We start from the raw sequence: 24055 nt of genomic DNA, 5'->3' as shown, positions 1-24055 counted from the left end.
ACTGTACATTATATAATATTTTTCATAAAATGTTTTTATAATAAAAAAAATAATTCCAGCTACATATATATATTTTAATAATTATTGGTCGCTCTATTTTTCGTATTTACTGTTTAAACAACTATATACGGTATTTAAGAATATAAAATATTTTTTAAAAAATTTTTAAGAAAAACAATTATCTATTCTAATATTTACCTTTTATGAATTAACACAAAACTCAGAATGTATTAAAAGATATTATTTATAAATATGTAGATTTTTAAAAGGTTTATAAATATAATTCTGTTATTAAATATTCAATTGAAAAATAAAATATTTAAATACACTATTTATTAAATAATATATATATGTATATTAATTAAATTTTTTATTTTAGATTTTTTTTTAATAATTGTTGATTAACTTTGAAAAGTTATATTAAAAAATATTAGAATATATAATTGTACTAATATAGTAATTATTATTATTATTTACATTTATATTGAGTACTTTTATTAAATTTGTTTTTGTAATGTGGATAGATAATTATAGTTTCTGTATTGTGGACTTATGATTATTTTATATTTTATTGATAATTAAAACAAAAGAATAATATTAATAAAATTGGATAAATAATGTTGAAAAATATATTTAATATAAATTTATATTATATTTATTTAAATAATGAATAGCAAATGACTTATTTAATTTTCAAAAGTATTAATAAGAATTTTATTAGAAATATTAATAATTTTAATGGCTAACTTATACATATTTTAATTTACATATTTATTGTAATTCACAATTTTAAATAGTATTATCATGTATTGTCATTGTACATATATTATGTAGCTAGTACATTGACAACAAATTAGTTGAATAAAGGATCTAATACTTTTCCATAGTTGCGCACCTTAATATTATACCTATAAGATGGTTCAGCCTCTGGTAAAATTGTGCTTGAATCATCATCAAAATTCTTCTGAGAATATTGTTGTTGATTCTTTTGAAATAACATTAATTCTGATTGATCTGACTGATAGTCTTGATTATTTGAATCATACGGTCCAATTGTATAATTATCTTCAAATGTATTATTAGTCGACTCCGTTTCTTGTTCTGGCTGAGATTTAGTTATCATTTGTTTAGTTGGTATTGATGTTCGTACTATTGAGCGAATCTCATGAGTCTGTAGACCTGCAAAAACGTTGTCATTGCTTACCGAACTCTCGGTGAAGAGACTGGTAATATGAGGAAGATGAATTGGACGACTATTGTTTTTTAAATTTTCAGTCACCAACATTTTTAAAATTAAATTTTTATTATGAACCTCATCTAGATGCATTTGGGAAAAAATCTTTTCTGTAGAGGTAGAAACCTCAGTTAACTTTTCAGGAAAATCTTGTTCAAATGTAGGAGTTTTCTTTGTTTCATTGTGTTTAAAGATATCATAATCGGTTGGTATAGAGCCAGTTGCTTTTGTTGTGCTCATCGTTGCTGTCATTGTCGAAATTGTAGTCATTGTTGAGTTGTTGAAATAAAGTCTGCGATTTCTGTTTCAAACAGAAAATATTTAGTTATACTTGATTAAAATTTCTTAAATATATTTTTTTCGGTATTTTTAATTAGTGTATATGTATTTATGTATTCAGTTTATAATAGACTGTATAATAAAATGTAAGCATTGTACTGTTAAAACAAATTATGAGCAAAAATATAATAAATGCAGCATGAATAATTCATTTACACTACGAGTTGAAGTTAATGTAAATATACGGACAGAGATTGTTTGTTATATGTATGTCCATATTAATAATTATTATTCTTTGCAAATCTTATGAGCAATTGAAAAAATATTTGAACATGTTATACACAAAATTACACAAATATTTTAGTTTCTTAATTTATATTCTGTAATTTTTTACTAAAATATACTAACAATTATATTGTTTAACAAATGATAGAACATTTAGTTATTTGAAAAATATTCGTATGGAATTTATTTTTATTCGTATAATATCCATAATTTATCACTTTTTATATATATGACAGAAAAAAGGACAAACGCATGAAAAAATCAAATCTTTTATTATACAGAAATAAGTGCGCAACTTTGTATTTATAAAAGTAATTAAATTATGAATTTAGTCTGTGGGTAATAATTATATTTTTGTCACCACCTTTATTAATCATTGACTGTGATTAAGTTTTATATATCAGTTAATTTTTATCAAAGGAATATAACAATTTGTATTATTTATTCTAGAAAATTATCTGAAGAAGAAAACCATTAAATTATTAATGTTTACTGTATATACTCTTGTAAAACTTATTTGGTCTCGTTGAAATATAAAATTGCTCTCAAGTATTAAATTATATTATAATTTATGAAATATATCGATCTAGACAAAAATGCATAAATCGTTATTATTATAAAAAATAATATAATCTATATAGACTTTCCGTCAATTATAATTAAAAATAATTTAGTAAATAATGTGTAAAACTGTAATATTGTATTTATAACTGAGTTCTTAAATAACTTTCGAAAATAGATAAATACATAAGTCTTTAATATTATAAATATATTATAAAATTATAAGTCTTTGACATTTACATGAGATATTAATTAATTTTTCAGCCAATGAAAATTATGTCTATACATTATTTAGTTATACGTATACCAATTGTATGGGTTGCTATGTAAATTAATATTATTATATTTAATTCCTAAGTTAATCGTGAATATACTATAATTTTTTATTAATTAAATACAGCAATATAATATTTCCAGATTTCATTTCTAATTTCTTCTTTTTATTATTTACCGAGATGTTCGGAATTAAAGCATTTTATTCGAGGCCTTTGGTTCTCGGAATGTTTACATTCTCTCACATTGATTTCTCAATTATCCAAAGACAGAATTCTTGAACATTCTACAAGGCTGCTTAGCTTTCTCATAACAACGTCGATTGAAGTGTCGAATCTTCCAAGGCTTCGCTTTCGTCGAATTCTCGAGTAGCCAAAAGATTGGATTCCCGATCGTTTCCGAAGCCTGCTTGGCCTCCAACGATAACGTTGCTTTCGCCGAATTCTCGACTAGCCGAAAATTTGTTTCGAACTAGAGCTAACTGCCGCGCCGATACCTAAGAAAGCGGGCGACAAGACTCCACGTAGTTAACATAAAGCAGTCATTCATTACGTAGTGTTGGTAGTCATAAAGTTCACGGTATCAGTCACTCATTCTAGCCAGTCATCTACACCCAAACCACGCTATCACACCGAGTCTACAACAAGGAGAAGGTCACGCAACACACCCTCTCTCAACGTAGCCATTGCAAGGAACGCTCGTTCACTTCTGCAGTGCACACAAACAACAATGCGTCAAGGGTGACTGCTGTTCTAAAAAATAGTCTTGCACTACCACCTTCCCATTCTCACCTGATAAGCATGGTCGACTCTTCTTGCTGACCTTTACAACGTTAGCATAGAACCCAACAAGCCCTATTCCCCTTCAGGGAATATAGAAAATCCATTGCTGATCCCCATAACATCATCAACAACATCGCCACCATTACCAAGAAGCTATCGCATAATTGTAATAGAATAATTCCCTCTCTCCCACAAGAAGTGAACATAGTACTACAATACTGTATTTGTTAATAAAACAGAATAAACGATGTTTTAAAACGAAGTTACACACTACATATTTACAACCGTATCTCATGTGTCCTTTCCTAAGCATCGCTACGGCGAGAGACTAATAAACGGAACTATTGAATTTTGTAGTTCCAGCCAGAAACTAACTTTTGAATACGAGTCTATATACTTAAAGCGGATCAAAATCATAACAAATATTGCTGTATACATTGATTAAGCAGGGAAATCGCTTATAATTATTATATACTATAAAGTATTATAGTAGATCGAAGACATGTAACATAATCTAAATACATATAAATTTTAATTTTTATAAAAATACTGTTATTTTATGAATTTTTATTTTTATTTTATTAATTATTTGTATTAATATTTGTTCAATTAATAATTGTTTATTTAAATACAATAACTAAACTTGAAATTATAAATACTTTTTGATTAATTCTTTTTCTTTCTAATTTTTTAAAAGTTTTTTATATAATTCTTTGTTAACAAAAAGAAAAAGCGAAGGAAATGTTGAAGTTAATGCTGAAAAATTTTATACAAAAAATGACTGAAATTTAATATTTGGGTATAAACATAATTATAAAGTTTTTTAGTTAAAAAGAAAATATTAAATAAATATACATCTTAAATAATTTTATTTGACTAGTCATTAAAGGAGACACATAAATAGTATTTATACTACTTTTCTGTTGAGTTGACGAAATTCATAAATTAATTCTTAAATTATAAATTAGACATTTAAATTTAATAGTTTTACTTTTCTATGTCAAAAATTATTAAGTATAATATAAAAACCATATACAATAAATTAACCGTGTTATGTTGTATTTTGATTTGTGTGTACGCGTGGTTAAATAGGCTCACCTCCTTACCCCTGTGTAGCCGAAACAGGAATACTCCCATAATTGTAATAATAGCATCGCGTCTGTTCACAAATGAAATCCTTAACTAGCATACAATCCATAGCCTTCCACGTTAAACTTGGAGATGCCATTGTAACACAGCCTTCATTGCTTCCATTATCCAAGCTATTTAAAAAAATTATAAATATTTTTTATACTTATATATGTGTTATTATATTTATTATATGATTTATTATATGATTCTTATATATATATGTCTTAACTAAGAATGTATAATACGTGTCAAGTTGATTATTACATTATTATAAATTTGTTAAGTTATTTTAAATAAAGTAAAAGTAAAGAAATTTTAAATTCATAATTTACTTATTTCATTTGTTTGGTAAAATAGTATATATAATCACTATATGAATTTCATTGATCTAGGCAGATTTATAATTTAAATAATATCCAATATGCTTCTTATATTAAGAAAAAATAATTCTTATATTATAAAAGATAAATGTAAATTTGATTCAAATTTACTCGTTATTATATCACTTTAAAAATCATACAAAATTTGAAATAAAATAATTTGAGAATACTTATCTTCATTACTTACGCAATTTTGAAATATATTAAATGATTATTTATTTTATATGGACAAATTTTCAAATTAAAATTTTCGGTTGTATAGGATCTTCACAAATGCGAAAAACTGTATTTTTTAGATTATATTTTCACTCAACTTATATTGTAAATAACAAAATTTAAAAAGGATCTGATATATAACATATATACTATTAAATAGAACCAGTTTTTTTAAACGCTCGTGTATATTGTCATATTTAATGATAGTAATTATTTTACTATTACATTGTTCATGGTTTATATATTATAATTATTATCATAGAATTATATTGTATTTGTTTATTATTATCTATTTTATTGAAATTGTAAACATATTTGTTTAATTATTTTCTTACATGTTTTTATACTACATTTATATAATTAGTCATAAAATAATTTTATCTCTTATTCTCAGATATAATTAATTACTTTTTCATCTAATGCGATTTAATTTTGTACTGCCTTTTCATTTATATTCATGTAAATTTGCTTATAATTGTTAGTATTTCTGTATTAAACTTCCAAGAACATTTATATTTGTTATTTTTATTTTTGTTATTTAACTTTGGCTATTTAAAAATATCAAATCACTAAACATTCATAAAATATATGAAATTATTTTATATATTAATTTTGTAATCTTTTCTCTTGACAAATCTATTTTTATTCCCGAACAATTTTCAAATAATTTTCTCGAAAAGTAAAACAAAAACATGGACTTTTCAGGGAATATATTAATTATATAATACATACGCAATTGGTAAAGCTCATATTTTTTATAGTATAATAAAAATTCTAAAGCTGTTTTAATTTATAATTCTGTTTATAAAATATAAATACTAGGTTAGGATAAAATATTAAATGTTTAATATTTAATAAAAAAAATTGCATAGTTTAAGTCATACATAAATTAATACATAGACTGTACTACAGTAATTACAGACTATCTAGAAAAAATAAATTTTAATTAAATATATATGAAACAATATTTGTAACATATATTATTCTAATTAATTTAAACGAAAAAATTTCAATGTCTCTTACTAATTAAATTAAATATGAATAAAATTTAATATAATTGTATTGATAATACTTATTTATCTAAAGATTAATTATAAAAAAAATTAATGAATTTATCATAATTTATCTCAAACTTTCATTAAAATAGGAAAATTTCTTAATTTACTTTCTTAATTCTTAATACTTTTTAAATTTATAAAATATATCAACGAAAATAAATTTAATAGAAAAACTGCTCAAAGTAAGTTTTTCTAATATCAATAATAATTTATAAAAGCAAATTTTACTATTAATCAAAGCAAAATGCAATTAAAATAATAAAAGTATTATGTATATTAAATATTTTTAATTATATTTTCTTCTAAAAATAATATTAAAGATTTTAAAATTATATGTAAATAAATATTAATTAATGCGAACTAAATAATGCGAATAAGTAATGGATCGAGGACACGAATAATAGGTAATTTCAGAGGTAAGTATCTGAAGTAGTTGATACGTTAACTACTCTAATATTTAAAATTATATTGTAATTATACTGAAATTATTGAAAATGTTTTTTTTTATTTATTCATTTAAACATTTTAATTAAACTTAAATTAACTTTTATTTACACGTACTTATGAAAATTAAATGGTATATATTTTTTATTTATCGAAATAATGAATTATAGAATAAATATTTTTATCAATAAATTTATATAAGATTTACTATTAACATTTATTAATTTAAAATAGTTAAATATAAATTTAACGTTTGTTATTTCATAATATCAATAATAGTAAAAATAGCAAAAGTAAAATAAAAAATAAAGTAACTTGAAAAATATATATTAAACCTTTCGCGTGCAACTCGTTGCGGCTCAGTGCCTGGTGGTACATCAACGTGTTTATTTCCAGTTGATTTTAACATATAATCAAATGTGGTATTAAATGGTAATCCAGTACTCATCCAAAGGAACATATCAGTTCCCAGATTGTTCCCAGAAGTCCAGAAATCGTATTTCATGTAACCGGCATTTTTAAGATACTGTGTCATGATATCAGCTTTTTCTCTTGTTTCAAAAGAAACAAGTTGTAGTCCAAGTGAGCGACAATATTGATATGCTAAGAAGTAATTTAATTCAGGACTATATGGATTCATGCGTGAAATGAAGTACTGGACACCATCTAATTGTATTGTCGTAATTCTTTGTGCTGCAAAAAAAGAAAATTAAAACCCTAAATAAGTTAATATCTTTACTTGCAAAACTATTAACAAATAACGTATTAGATATTGACATTTATTAAATTGTTTTATTAGTATTAATATTATTAATTATATTATCTTATAAAATCATGTTTAGAAAGATAGTTTTTTAATAACGAAATATATATATATACATATTTATATATATGTAAATACAATATTAAAAATTAAATTTTAATATATTTTAATTTTAAATATTAAATCTTTCCATAATTTTGGTTTGAAATGAACGGGGATATAATGTATTTTCAATTTTTATAATATAAAATATAAGAATTATTAATTATACAAATACTTAAAATTATACATATTTAAAATTATAAAATCTCTAATTGGTAATGGATCTCCTTTCAATTTCTTATGATACTATATTTCTTTTGTCTATCTTCATTATGAAAAACCTATCTTAGAACAAATACATGAATAACAAGAATAAATTTCTATATCATTACATACGTTCTTAAATGTAAGCATTGTCTCACATTGTATAATATATTATCCATTCATAAGATCATTAACCTTAATGATTGCATTTATATACTTATGGTTACTAAAAAATATTTAGAAAAATAAAATTTTTGTTTTGTTTTATTTTTTACTTTAGTATTTATTATTTCATTCTCTCAACTACATTAAAATTTCTTAATAACTTTTATGAATCGACATTAATCATAAAATAAGTTATGAATTTAAGCATTAATAGTTTTAAACATTTGTTTCTATAAAATAATCATTTAAAATATAATTTCCATTAAATCTTACAAATATATTTTTATTATATTTCTTCGGAATTATTTACATAATATTGATAGATTATATAATAAATATTATTGCATAGAACATTATTTTTATAAAAATTAAGATATTTTATTTTAATAATATTCATAACCTCATGACACATAATATTTTTCTTGCCAATAATAATATGGTTTATGGTATATAAAATTAGTTGTAAATATTACGGATGAAGAAAATTAATAATTAACTTAATAAAATTTAGAACAAAATAATTTTTAAATATGTAAAATCCTAAAATGATTTGCTTTGTAATTAAATAATTTCTTTAATTAAAAATTCATAATAATTCATCAATAATAAATGAAATTTTTAATGTTAAAATTTACTATATTATCAAAATCAATACTAGCTATCTAGTGTAACAAAATGTTTAAATGTATTTAAAAATTACATAAATATGACACATTATAAGATAAAATATAAAATTATTATTATTTATTAGAGAAAATATAAGATAAAGATTACCGATTATAAGATTTATACTCGTATAGATAGCTCTCAAAAATTAAATATATATTTAAGCAATTTGTTACAACTTAGTAAAATATATTTTCAAATAATTTTAATAAATTATCTTGAAAATTTAAAACAATCAGTTTTTATCACTGCTAAAATTTATTAAGTTGTTTCAATTTGTATAGTTTATTGCGTATATAAAATGTAATTTATGAAATTGTAATAATAAATTTTCAAAATCAAGTATTATCAGTTTTATGTTTTTATAAAAATGAATTTGAAAATATGAAATTACATATATATAATTATATAACATTGTATTTACGTTACATTTAAACAATATATCACATAATATTTAAAACTAATGCCAATTAAATGTGAATGTATGAATAAGAAATTTACATAATAAATATATAAAATAATAAAATATAGGATATTTAGAGTGCAATATTGAAGTAAATCCAGAATTGCACGTCCCCCGGACCATTTATTATTATGTAACTAATACTTCATAACTTAAATTGTGAAAGAATTTTCAAAATGATATATTATTTTCAAAATGGATGCCAATTCGATGTTATGAAATATTGAATTACTAAAATTAAAAGAACCTTTTTTCATTTTTAGAAAGAAATTTTCAATTAATGTAACCCATACATAATATATTTTAGAAGCTATGATGAATCTATTTATATTTACAATGTTTTTATTATAATTAAACAAGTTCAACTTTCACTTAACTAAAGAATTATATATTTTCGTTAAAAAAAGTTTTTTATTTAACACTATAATCGATTAGAAAAACACGAAATTTCAGATCACTAGTAGATATAAATACTATCAAGAAAAAATCGTAGTTACAAGTTATAAGTAGTTATAATTATATTCAAACTTAATGATTAATACACTTTAATAAAATCTTATCTTATTTTTTTATTTTTTAATTTGTATTAGAGTTATTACCTATAAATTATTATAATAAAATTAAGAATAGTGATAATAACTCCAAGACTAGATAACAATAAGACATATAAAAATAAAAAATATATTCCAAAATATATATATTTATGTGGAGCTTAATAATATCAATCTGATCAATTAAGCATTGATTCATTTAAAAGAATTGCAATATAGATTATATGTATTATTTATGACAAAAATATTTTATGAAAATATTTTTAGTATAGATCATACTTTTTAAAAAGTTTTTAAATTATTAAAATAAAAATAATACCACAATTATTTCAAATTATATATAATTTAATCAAAACATTTAAAAAAAATAAAAAAATATTTATGTTTAAAAATGAACGTAAATATTATATTTTAATATATTCTATTAATGAAATAATAAAAAGAATTATATAATAATAAATACATATCAAATTACTATATTTTTTCTATGTAATATTTTCAGTCTAAAATACAGAAAACTGATTTTTTTCTTTTTTAATATTATAAAATATAAAAGTTAAGAACTGAAATTCATTTATTATTTATTTATTTTATTTGATATAGTAATTATTATATATTTTTAATGTAAATCATTATCTATTTTAAAATGTAAAATTTTTATAATTGATCAAAAAGACATCGTAAAATATCAGAAAGACCTGTTAATACAAGTGGTAAATGACCTGAAGACCTTGAGACGTCTGGGAGCGTCGTACATGAAATGACTAGTATGTTCTTTCTCTTTTTAAAGGAAGAGAAATATGCTACAATCTACATTCCCATACGTTTGTGTATATACTATCTTCTCTTCAGATTTCAATACTAATAATATTACACGCAGACAAGAATCGCAATCAATCATGTAATAATATTAACTTCAATATTGATTACTATCTACAATACATTTAAATGTTGGATAATCAAAAAGTAGAAAATAAATATATAGAATCATTTTATAAATTATTATATTAATAATAATTTAATTTTTTCCTTACCATTATAATACATAATAATAATTATTATAATATTAACGTCTATAATTATAATTTTAAAAATATTTAATTTTTAAATACAGTTTAACTTAATATTATATATAAAATATATGCATAATATTTGCATATAATATTATGCAGTGCAAAATATTAATTGTATAATATATACTAAAAGATTGATATACTACATACTATTTTTATATACTTATATATTCTATGCATCCGTTATAACTTATTAAATTTATGCACTGAATTTTAATTATTACATTAAGTTAAAAGTAAATTATACATAAAATGTATAATAATTAAAATAAAAATATTTTAAATATTATAGAATATTAATAATTTTCATTGATCTTGTATTGAAATATTCGACGTTATTCTTTTATAGAAAATAATAAATATATAAATGTAAATAAACTATATTGTACAAAATACATATCGTTTACTTGTATTAATATTATATAGAAAATTGTAGGAGTTCAAAAAATATATTATGTAAGAAACATGTATACGTAAGATTTATCCAATGCCAAATATATTTATTATTAATTTATTAAAACTAACATTTTATATTCATTTATAAAGGTATAGTAATTTTCTTGTTATAAAAGATAACTACCGCAATACCTGCAATCATGAGTATTTTTACCCCATTATCAATTAAAATATTTCTATTATTTCTTTTCATAGCACTTCAGTAAAAATAAAATAAATTCTCTATCTCTCTCTCTAAACACACTCGTACGCTCACACATACACACGTGTATATGCATATTAATAAATAACTATAAATATATATCAACATTAAATAATATTTTTCAAACTCAGAAACTTATGGAAAAGTTTTAATTAAACTTTTGACAAATAATATTACAATTATTAAGATAATTTTATTGAATCATTTATGAATGAATATATTTAATGACGAATGATAGCTACATAATATTTTGGATTATATTCCAGTGATACATTACGATCCACATATTAAATTTTGATATAATATTAAAACATATTTCAGTAGTTTAATATTTTGAAGGTAAAAATGTTTAATTTTTATTTAATAATAATTTTTTATTAAATCGTTTAAATATATTTTAATTATTGTAATTACTTTAATAGGCAAAAAGTACTTATTGCACTAATATCCATATTATATGATTTACATTAAAATGAAGTTTTAATTTTATATTATATATAAAATTGAATGTTTTATTTATTTAATTAATTTTAATTAATTATTACGTATTTTATATTTTTATAAGTTGTTTATGTATATATTTTTTTCTGATCCATTGGCAAAATACACATTATAAATATTATAAGGAACATTGATTATTATAATATTAAAATGTCAATATAGTGTTATAATATTATTATACTATTTTCTGACTATAAAAATATTGTTAAATATTAAATATTCTATGGAAACACTTAAAAATACAAATTTTCTACTATTGTAAAAAATTAGATATTTAAATTTTATTATGTTATATTAAAAATTTTTATATTTTGAAAATTTATTAATATAAATTTTTTCTAAATTTATCACATTTTCTTTTATCAAATATTATAAATATATAACAGTAAAATAATATTAATGATATTATTTTCTAATATAAGTAAATTTTTTAAACTATTTTGAATAAATCTAATACGATATTTATTTATTTTTTATTGAATTTGTATTTCAATAATGCACACTAAATTAAGGTTCTAGCTAAACTGTTTTCTATATTTCAAATATATATTTGAATAATTATTATGTAATTAAGTCACTTGTTTACTAGAACTATTTGAATACATTTTATTATGCATATTTAAAAGATAGATTTTCTATTGCTGTAATTTAATATTTAATAATTTTCATAATATATTAATATAATAAGTAATTTAACTATACATTAATCCGTAAATCCATTTAATGTTGTTTAATTATAAAATAAATAAATAAAAAAAGAAAATTCTACAATTATATTAATTCATTTACTTAATCTACAACCTATAATGAAAAGTAAAAAGCAGAAAAACATAACAACCTGATACATAAAACACACTAACGAAAAACAGCATTAAAGAAATCTTCATACTGTAATAATGTAAGCTGGTACAAAAAGTAAATAATTTATCAAAATGATTAGATATTGCCTATATATGAAGTAGTGATCGGTAATTTCCGTTTCTTAACTGCTTGCTTTTCAAAGCACACACTTTACCGGACGTCCGTGTTGGGTTGTATATTCAAACTGATCTCATAACGTGGTTGGGGCTTCTTTAAGAGTCTAACCAAAACCTTGAAGAGGGGATTTAACATCATATACAGCTTAAAGATACTTCAAATATACTATATTGTACCTAAATTTTGAAGGTATTTGAAATTATTACTTTATAGAATAGAATAAAAAATATAATTGTAAAAAACTGGATTAAATATGTAAATGATCATATAATTAACCCATTATTTTAGTAATAAATTATAATTACATTAAAAATAAAAAATTTCATTACACTAATTTCATTTTACTAAATGTTCTGCAAAATTAAATGAATAATACAGGATTTTTGTTATATAAATAATTTTCATAATTATATAAATATTTTTAATATAATTTTTATTGCAACTTAATTTGGAATTGTATAAATATATTAATTTGGTAGTATATATACTAATAAAAAAATTTTTAATTCTCAATTCTGTTGATAAATGTTCTGAAAATAGATAATATAGTTAATGATACATTTGAAGAAATTATCAATAATCGTCTCGACAAAATTACTATTAATAAATTTCATTCAACTTATTTATTATTTAAAATTAATACTATAAATTAAATTAAATTTTTAAAATATTATCATTTTATATTATATATTCTAAAAATTTTATATAAATGTTTCGTTTAGTTTTTATATATTTCATATTAATAACAAGATGATTACATGGTACATTTTATATTAATAATAAGACAAATATATTGTACATTTCATATCCAGAAGGCGACTAGATTGTATATTTTATATTAGTAACATAACTATCCAGTTTTCCATTATATAACAGATATGCAAATGATTCAATATTATTATTTAATTAATTTTTGTTATGAATAACATAATTATCAATGGATATAAAAAAAGTAAATGTAAACTTTAAATATAATACCTTTAATTAAATAACTTTTATTTAATATTAAAAGTAAATGTTATTAAGGATATAATTATCATATAACAAAAGTATTTGATTATATCTTTAAAAAATCCAATGAGAATATACACAATTTCAATATATATCAATTTATTTATTTTATATACATTTTAAAAAAATAATATTTTCAAACAAATTTAAATGAATGATATCGAAGGAAATAGATTCATATTGTAAAGTGTAAAAGGTATTTCATTCTTATATATTTACATAAATTAAAATTTGTAAGGAACTCAAAAGATATCTTTTATTTAGTGTATTACACAATTATGAAAATTAAAATAATACCACGAGGAAACTTATTGAAAAAGGACTTCGAACGTAACTAAAGTTAGCTAAGTCGATTTCTCATATAATACTGATACTTGTTACTTCAGCTTATAAATGAAAACATCTTTATGTATTTTGAAATATTGAAATCATAAAAGATAATTGTAAACATATATATGATTGAATATAACAACGTATGTAAATCGGGTGAAAAGTGTCTGAAGGTGGGGAACATCTACTATTGGTCGTCTTTTCCTTCTCAGGGACTTAGCGTTATGAGGGGTCCTATAGAGGCGTGTCCGATTGGCTAGCGCGATCGACAAGATTCAACGTAGTTGAGAACAATGTAAGCATTGTCTTAATATGTCGAATGCGCACGTATGTCGATTGCCTGTTGTTGTGCGTGCGAGGTTTTGGTTTGCAGTGAAATTTAGGGAATGTTTTGTACTCGATAGTTTACGTACATCTGACACTTTTTAAGAATCGCCTCGTCCTTGGCAGTAAACAACAAGATCGTTTAACTGCACCGGAAAATCATGAGCACGTTTTTTGATATGCGAGAATAAATAAAATAACTATTCACGAGTGTTTTCCAGATGTATTGACCGTTTTGAATGTCCAACGACTGTGGGAAGTCGTGGCAAGAAACTTTTCTCACAATCTCGAACAGTATTGTACTATTTAAAAAGGTTTCTTTACTCCAAACCATTATTATAATCTTTACTCGAAATTATTTTTATAATATTTGATGTTTAAAATTCTATGATAATGTCACTAAAATATTAATTTTCTAATTAATATTACTATTAATTATATTGCTATATAACTATTCCTTCAATTTGTTCAAAATAAAAATTGTATTATGAACTCAAATAAATTTATAAACTTCAAATTTATAATATATTTATTATTTCTCAAAAATAAAAATAAATGTTATAAGAAAATATTTACTTTCTATAAAATATTTTAATTTTAATAAAATATGTTTATCATATATAGATTTGATTGATAAATGATTTCATTTAAAAAACAAATTACTAAATCTTGAAAACGCTATTCGTTAAATATATATAATTAAAGTATTTCCTTAGTAAATTAAATTTTTAATTATTTGTTTATAAACTATCTAAAAAGCTAGTAAATAATAAATAATAGTTACAAGTGTTAAGTTTACATATCAACAAAGAATTTTCTATATTTTAATAAGGATTAATAATATTTCAATCTACACTTTTTTATTAATATAATTTTTCATAAAACATTTATATAGTCTTTATTGTTACATCTAAGTTAATATCATAATTATTTAAAAATTGTTGAATCTTTAATAATAAAATAAATATAAATAAAATTAACCAAAACTGAGTATTATAAAAACATTGAACATTGATAATACTTATATTTATAAACATTTATAATATAACATAATACATTATTTCCAGAATGTTATAAGTTTAAACTCAGGATTAATTAAAAATTTAAAAATATTTCGTTTATTTCATATAAAGAAATCAAGAAATATTAGTAGAATATTTTTTCTGGAAATAATATAATGTAAGATCGCAGTGCAGCAACAACGATGCTTTCTTGCCAGCTTTGTAAGCTGCCGCGTGGGTATATAAGGCAAGCACGCGGTAAGCCTCGCTCTCTGGCACTGAACCGACCACAGTGAACCGATCTAGCAATGAACCCTCTAAGTGAAAAAGCCATGGCACGGATCACGGTCTGCTTCAGCAGAACCGCCATGGAACGGTCAGTATATCTCAGCAGAGCCGCCACGGAACGATCAAGCCTTCAGTTTTCGTGCGCGTATTCAACAGGCTTATAGGCCCATTGTGTATCAGTCGGTCAACAGTTAGAAGTCATTACGTTATTCAGCTGTTTTCGGCCATACACCAGTTATATCACACAATGAAGCCATCTAAGAAGACACAAGTGCAATTACCAAGTTTGCCACACGTACAATCAGTCAAGGGTGTTGACTGCATTAAGAGAAAACTATACTGCCACCCCAAGGGACACACAATTTAATTGCCAAATATGCTACAATTAGAAGCAGTTAATGGTGCTAACTGCATGACGAGAAACTACACTGCCTCAACAAGTATAGTCTCCAGGAAAGTTCATACATACACTTCAAAGCCACACATATGGGTTCTACATAAGGGTGTGAGCATATTACTGCTAATTCTTGGCAATATTAGGAGAAGCCACTTTATTGTATACACTTCAAAGCCACACATGCTACACAGGAGTGTAAGAATATCTTTGCTAGTCCTTACAATACTAACAGAGGCCACGACATCGTCACAATCAAGGAGCAATCTTATCATTGAGATAAGACAGAGTTTTACACTCTTCTATAAGAAGTGAACCCTACTTATTATAAATGTAACTGTTAATAAACCATATGTTAACGAAGTTTGCACATACTACACCTTTCATTAGAACTTTTCCTTTCTCCCGCTAGAGCGAGCGGTAAATTATGAAAGCTATCGAAACACTGGTAGTTCCATCCAGAAGTGTTATTTGTTAGAATTTTATAAACCAATTTTTTTTAATCTTAGATTTAAAATTGTGAATAAACACTTTCACCAGCTATACTTTAATTATTATTAAATGTTAATATATTTTCTATTAAAATTTGTTATTGGTATAATATTTATGAATATTATTATTATTATTATATTATGAATAATTTATTACTAATATTAATATTGTTTAATATTAGTATCTTAATTAATATTTTGTATGTGTTACGGATTACAGTAGTTTTAAGCGGTATACAAAGTGGGAGAGGTAAAGACACCTGTGCTTATTTAGAAACATTTGCGCGCCGAGTCATAAACACAATTCTGTGAAATCGGGAAACTGCACTACGCAAAATATTCGAATATTACATTATAATTCCGACTAACAAGGCCGACGAACTTCCCAAGGCTAGACTCTAGTAACGTCACTCTAACAATCGGTACAGCAAGAGTGATCCGGTAGTCACCGGATCCGCAAGCTTGTTTTAGGATATTTAAGGAGCTGCGCTTGACGTTATCGCACTTGCTAGTACCAATCACGCGCTCTTCACATCGAGCTCGCTATTCAACCTGCAATCGCCATTATGAAGCCATAGCAAGCAAGCAACCTAAAGAAGTAATAGCGATGCCACAACTATACCGGAACCCACGCCTCCATAAGCAACGCACCACGCTCGTTTCTTATTACTGCTCTCTTGCTAGTTGAATCAAGCATTCATCACGACAAGATCGCCATTCTAGAAATCGACTCCAACACGCACGTAAGCTAGGCTATTACACACGCTCTTACGTCCTATCAATACTACTGAGATCGACTCCAACACATACGTAAGCTAGGCTATTGCACACGTTCTTACGTCTTACTAATACACGGCTCCTGTTAACTACGTAAGCAGCAACACACTACTAACATACACCAATACCGCAAACTATCTATATCACGGCATACGGTACGAGTGAATCTCCCACTCCGTCAAGTAGTGATGTCACACGGACATCCTCCCACCACCAGACCACTACAGCGCTTATCCTACACCAGCGGCTAAGGCTGCCACAATCTGCTGCCCCTACCAGCATGAGTCTCCCACTACTACTCCGAATTCATAAGGAGAAGGAGAATCAAGCTCCAGGCCATCAAGAATACACTTACAGAATTATCGTCACTAATATTAATTGAAGAAACTCTCACCTATTCATTGCATCATACATTCATTTCGACATCCATAGATCACTGACTATTTATTATATTTATTATATTCAATAAAGGGAAAGACACTACACTCTAAAGGCAGTATTGAATTATTGCATTGCCCCTTCCACTTGCCAGCAAGTCTCCATCCACCATCACAAGGAGGCTTTTAGTCTGATCCCAGATAGTATGGATTTATTATATTAAGATAAAAAGAATGAAAGTTTTCACACGCTTCACATACGTTTATGTCCAAATTATGTTTAATAAAAAATTGTATATTTACCTTTATATATTGTCATACCACTTTTATAATTATTACAGAAACTATTTATTTAATTCGAATAACCTATTAATTAAAAATGTATTCAATTATAACTCCCATATTTATTTATTAACATATGATCTGATAGTCTTTGAATTATAATTCGAAAATCATTGTAGCTACATTATTTATCATTTAAAAATTTGAGTTATCAATTTACTCAAATCAAATCTTTAAAAAAATGTTGTAAGTATAATGATATCTTTACAATTCTCTTTTATGCTCTCCATTAGATTAAATTATAAAATTTATTTTATAATAATCAGTTTAGATATATTAATGATATTGTATAGAATTTCCAAATCTATTTTGATCTTTATTTATATTTTTTTCGATTATTTATAATTGCGATTAAACAGTTTTAAACTTAACACTTATTTTATTTTAATCTACTATACTATCTACTATACTTACAATATATAAATTTTTTATATTATTCTATTTAATTTAATTTTATTTTATTTAAAATATTATAAATAATAATATCGAATAATTTAAAATATTTAAAACCTTTTTAATTTTCTTTCTCTACGTATTAATCGCCATTTTTATTTCTATTATTCTGTTTGAAGTAATCATGTTTAAGTTAATTAGTAGATTTATATTTAATTTTTGTCCTATTTTACTCATTAATGAACTGATTATTGATTTTAATTATATAAGTAATATAAGTAATAATATTATATAATACTATAAAAAATATATATATATATATATTATATAACACACATGATAATATCATTTAATATATATATATATACATACATATCACTTATGTATTTTAAGAATTCACTTTTATAAAGAATGATTTTTTATATTTGTTCGAGAATGCGAGACCTTTTCTTTTTTTCTCAATGCAATAAAACATCTGGCAAGTAACATCGTAAAAATTGTATTTAGATTTCAAATTTTGCTTGCTCAAAATGATCAAGCATTAGTGTCATAAAACATCTGGAAAAACAATACTATAAACACGGGAAAACCCATAGTTAGACATCTACATTTTCGTTCCGCTCGGTAACTACTTCAAGCATTACTGCAAGCGGACCTTTCTTCCCCTTCTCGCTGTCAACAAGTTGTAATGCTGTCACCAGATGTGTCAGCGATACCCCCCTTTCCGCTGCATACATGCTGTCGCATGCGGCAGCAGCAACGAGAGGTCTGCTTGTCATGAAGACCAAAAGACGACTAGGCCCTTAATTAACTCCGAAACCACAAGAGGCGCTGCCCTGGCACTATAACCGAGGAGTCTCTGATTGGACGAAAAATAAGGGAAGGGGTTCGAGTCAAATTCATAGTCAGAAAATCTATTTAAGGGGCCCAATTTTCAATACTCATCACTCTTGATAGTTTTTCTCTTAGTAGTATTCTCTTGATATTACTCTCTTGAAGTGTCTCTCTTGATATCTCTTTCTTAGTAGATATTTCCTCTTGATATTTCCTTCTTAGTATACTCTTGATATTTCTCTTTTAGTAATACTCCCTCAATATAGTATATACCCTTGAGATATTTCATACTCAGTTAAGTTTAGTGAAAGTCCATTAACACTGTTACTGGAACAGTAGTTACAAGCCCTGGAGGAACGACGACATACATCGTATGTCCATAACGCAGTTCAAGAACCGTCGTTACATGTTCAAAAGGAGCGACGACTTACACTTCTTCGGATTGTCCATTAACACGTTCAAGCAAGAGTAGTTACAGGTCCCAGAAGAACGACGACATAAACCCGTATGTCCACTAATGCAGTTCAAGAAACCGTTCTTACATGTTCAAAGGGAGCGACAACAATCCGCATATCAGTGTCCGGAGACGAGTCAATGATTAGTCTTCATAAGTAGTATTTTTACTACAATAATTACATATACATTAAGATTCAGAGTATTACATCGACAAGCACTAAGGAAGAGGAAGCTCCTCTTAAAACGACAGTGCAGAATAAATTCCAATACGCGTCGTCAAGTTCGCGCCCGCCAAAGGGCGCCCCCTTTTAAGCAACCCTCACCTTAGTTCAAGTTCGGAAGCTTATGAAATTAAGCAACACACAGTGCGAGTGTCGACGAATCAAGCTTCACGCCACTCTGCGGTAAAATTCAATCATTACGCTGCATCCATAACCTCAACCATACACGTGCTCATGCAAACAACGCTAGTGTCGACGAACGAAACTTCGCGCCATTCGACATTCGTATTCAACAATCAAGCTGCATAGATTACTGTACGTTTGTCTCCGCAACACATTACTTCAATCCAAGAGTTAATCTATAATTAATAATAGTAATAATAGTCAACCTTATCAACAATAAATAATAGAATAAAAAGTAAATACTTCAGTCACATTTATATTGTATTATTATATAATATCCCTTCCACTTGTGACCTTTCATCGCTACCACACAACACCCGCGGTCTCTGAGTTGTAAACGGCATCAAATTGTATCCTTCGAACCGGCGTTGATAAAACAATTCGGACGGACGAGTTACATTTTGTACAATATTCTTTCTTTTTATATCTTTTTATCATATATTTTTTATATCTTTATATTCTGATATCGGATTTTTTATATTCTGATCTATTAATAATGCATGAATTACTATAATTGTTCGGAATTGGAGTGTTTTCCGAGACTTTGGCTCTCGGAAAATTATGAAACTTCTAGCTATCAAAATTTGTAAACATTCGATTCCGAGAATTTTTGAATATTCCAAAGCCTTACTTTTAAATGTCCTACAATGTTTATCTAGTCTTCGCATAGTAACGTCGTTTGGAATTTTCCAAACTTCGAAAGCCTTGCTTTTCTTGGAGTTCTCGAAACTTCTAGATCTGTAATCTCGCACATCATGTAAGATTCCCGCATAACAACACCGATTCATTGTTGCCAGCTAAGTAAGCTACCGCGCAGATATAAAAGAAAGCACACTACGTAAGCGCTCATTGTAATTTAGTCAGTCAGTTTATTAGTCACTACACTATTTAGCTACGATATTCGGCCAGAGTTTATAGCCTTAAGCTAGCCACTCAGATACGCTAAATGCAGTGAAGCCATTACAAGGAATACATGTTCAACTATCAAGTATACTATAATTTACAAGCAGTCAAGGGTGCTGACAACATTACAAGAAAGTATACGACTACAAGAAGCGCAGTATCAAGGTATTTCTTATCAGCATTCGGGCCACACGTCCTAACCAGGAGTGCACGCATTTTCATGCTAATCTTTATAATATTAGCAGACCTCGCGTTATGTATACAACAAGGGGCATACCCCTTACCAAGGAGCATGCACAATCTATTGCTGTTCCTTACATAATCAGCAAAAACATCGTCACCATCAAGAAGTAATCGCATTATTGCGAAACGACAAGGTCTATGCTCTCATATAAGAAGTCATTACAGATAATTACTAATATAATTGTTAATAAACCATATATTAACCAAGTCTGCACATTCTACATATTTCTACAGCCCTTCCACTTAACTCCTTCCCAAGCATCCGCTGGGGTGGACGCCAATTTATTATAATGCTATCGAAACATTGGCAGTTCGAACCAGGAAATCGAACAGCTTTGAACAATAATATTGATCATTATTTTCTATATTTCATTTTTCAATTAGTATTTTTCAATAAGAAAAAATTGCTTTTCTTTATAATATTCATGTGCGTTTTGAAACACAAAATTTTTTTTAATTCATATATTATAGTGTACAACTTTTAAGTTAAAAGTATTTATTTTAAAATATAATAAGTTAATTCCTCTAAAAAGAATATATACCTATAAGATTTAGCTTTTACTATTCAATTTACTATTAAAAAGAACTATTTTAATATTAGAAATTGCGTAAAATATATTTTATCTAACTTAAATCCATTCCTCAACCTTTATTATTATAGTAAAATGAAATTAGAATGTGCGATAGATATTTTCTATTTATTATATATTTTAATTTTGTAGGTATAAATGTAAATCTTTCAGTTACATATAAGAAGTAAATTAAAATATATCTTATTGTATAAGTATTATATATTATGCTGTTCTATATTTATTTTAATTTGAAAGATGAATGTAAAATGATACGAAAATATTTGTAAAATATATTAGTATATTAAATTAATTAGTATAGTAATATCTCCATATGTATATTCTCCCTCTCTCTCTCGCTCTATATATATATATATATATATATATATATATATATATTTATATACTTATGCATACCAAATAATAGATATAAAGGTCTATATATTAAACTTAAGATGGAACTTTAAAACATTATTCTATATATATATATATATATATATATATATATATATATATAGGGAGAGAGAGAGAGAGAGAGAGAGCGAGAGAAAGAACGCCATATTTAATTTTTTTCATTTTCATTCCTGTTTATATAATATCAAATACAATTAGATTCCAAAATATTTATAATAATTATAGTTCGTGAAAATAGAACTTTTTAAAATAATTAAAATAATACAAATTCGTAAAATGAATAACTTTAAATAAATCTGTTTTTAGTAATCGATACGGTCTAACAAAAGAAGATTTAAATCGCTGTTGGAGTAGCCCAAAACGATATCGACATCCAACAATTTACCACACAAAAAATTTACTTGAATATTGCAATCGAATTTTAATGATTTCACCATTCATTTTTGTAGATTATCATGGACATTCTCGTAGAAAGAACGTATTTCTTTTTGGTTGTTCAAATTCCGAATCTTGGAACTCTGTTGATCAAAAATTATCAAACGAATCTTTTCAATATATGGTATGAATAAACAAAATTTATATACATACAATATATGTCAAAAAATTTTAAGAATTTTATTAATCTTAAAAATATAAATGTTTAAGTGGTAAAAAAATAAGATTAAAAATTAAACTAAAAATTAGATTCAAAATTATATTAAAAATTTATTAGACAATTCTATAATTTTATTCTTTAATTTATGAACTATACATTTATGAATTCGTAATTATTTTGTTGAAATATTTTAGATATTGCCACATCTTATGCGAAAGAATTCACCAGTTTTTGCACTATCGTTATGTTCTTTTAAAGTAGAAAAAAAAAAAGAATCGACAGCAAGAGTTGCTATTTGGCGTGAATTTGGTGTTGTCAGGTTAGTTATTACAAATTATTTTATTAACGTACTAATTTATTATGTAATATTAAGAACTATTAAAAAAAATTTTCATAGTAGATCTGTCTCTCATTCTACTTGAACGATCTAAAAATGTTAAAAGAGGCATATTTGTAATGGTAGCATCCAATTTGTATTATATGCCATCTTGAAGGGTATACATAATTTGATCTCATCGGATATAATTATTCAGTGTCAATGTTAACGTTGCTAATACCAAAAAATTTCTGAAATACTGTTCGAGTTTGCGAAAACCTTTCCCAGCTCATTAAACATCTGGCAAACGTGTCATTAAACATATGTAAAAAAGTCGTTATACTTCGGGAAAATCCAACTTATTAGGAATCTGAAAATAGTCGGTACATCTAAAATTAAAAATCTAACGTTACATAATAGCAGCTACTGTTGTCACATCTAGCAACACTTAGATAAGCCAAACAAGGGCGCTTCGGTCAGGGGTTCCCTTCGGCACGATAGGCAAGAGAAGACTACCCTTCCTGATTGAAGGCGCTGCCGCTAAAAGCGCTCCAAGGACGCTTCAGTCAGGAGCTCCTCTTGGCCGGTCAGCCAAGAAATGACTGAGCTTTCTGATTGAAGGCGTTGCATCCAGAGGCGCTAATAGAGTGCTCCATGTACGCTCCATGTAGAGATACCGAAGCCGTAAGCGCTCCGATTGGATACACAAAAACAGTAAGGGTTCCTAAAAGAAAGCCGTGGTCAGCGGAATACATTTAAGAAAGATGGCCACAAGACAAACTCACTCACTATCTCACTCTCAAGACTCAAACTCTCAGTGAGTCGT

The 24055-nt window shown here is 25.2% G+C and overlaps 2 protein-coding genes across 6 annotated transcripts in view; one reads left to right on the top strand and one right to left on the bottom strand.

The window, feature by feature from the left end:
* LOC105366567 (cytosolic carboxypeptidase 1) overlaps nucleotides 1-24055 on the top strand; it is a 67332-nt gene that overhangs the window by 31928 nt on the left and 11349 nt on the right. The window contains exons 8-9 of the mRNA XM_011505060.1: nucleotides 22625-22877; nucleotides 23108-23232. Of these exons, the coding sequence (XP_011503362.1) occupies nucleotides 22625-22877; nucleotides 23108-23232 (378 nt within the window). The remainder of the gene's footprint in view (nucleotides 1-22624; nucleotides 22878-23107; nucleotides 23233-24055) is intronic.
* Nucleotides 767-12930, bottom strand: nw (narrow). Of its 5 annotated transcripts, none has more exons than XM_011505033.1 (4): nucleotides 12628-12927; nucleotides 6979-7336; nucleotides 4521-4676; nucleotides 767-1535 (listed from the first exon to the last, which is right to left on the bottom strand). In XM_011505033.1, exons 1-4 carry the CDS (start codon nucleotides 12674-12676, stop codon nucleotides 854-856), a joined length of 1245 nt encoding a protein of 414 aa, XP_011503335.1. In that variant the 5' UTR covers nucleotides 12677-12927; the 3' UTR covers nucleotides 767-853. The 5 variants fall into 5 exon arrangements, with proteins under 5 accessions (XP_011503335.1, XP_011503336.1, XP_011503338.1 ...); XM_011505037.1 differs by having other exon boundaries at nucleotides 1459-1535; nucleotides 4513-4676; nucleotides 12628-12928; XM_011505034.1 differs by lacking the exon at nucleotides 4521-4676 and having other exon boundaries at nucleotides 12628-12930.

This window comes from Ceratosolen solmsi, unplaced genomic scaffold (assembly GCF_000503995.2).
Source record: "Ceratosolen solmsi marchali unplaced genomic scaffold, CerSol_1.0 scaffold49, whole genome shotgun sequence".
Taxonomy (NCBI): domain Eukaryota; kingdom Metazoa; phylum Arthropoda; class Insecta; order Hymenoptera; family Agaonidae; genus Ceratosolen; species Ceratosolen solmsi.
The sequence above is the reverse complement of the archived record's forward strand: the minus strand, read 5'-3'. Positions and strand labels throughout refer to the sequence as shown.

What these genes read in the sequence shown, in the direction of transcription:
- nw (XM_011505033.1), bottom strand. Translation starts at nt 12,676, where the DNA reads ATGAAGATTTCTTTAATGCTGTTTTTCGTTAGTGTGTTTTATGTATCA. An exon ending in TAGTGTGTTTTATGTATCAG is followed by an intron (nt 7,337 to 12,627) that starts GTTGTTATGTTT and finishes CTTTTTTTGCAG; the next exon opens with CACAAAGAATTACGACAATA. An exon ending in CAACGAGTTGCACGCGAAAG is followed by an intron (nt 4,677 to 6,978) that starts GTTTAATATATA and finishes TTTTTTAAATAG; the next exon opens with CTTGGATAATGGAAGCAATG.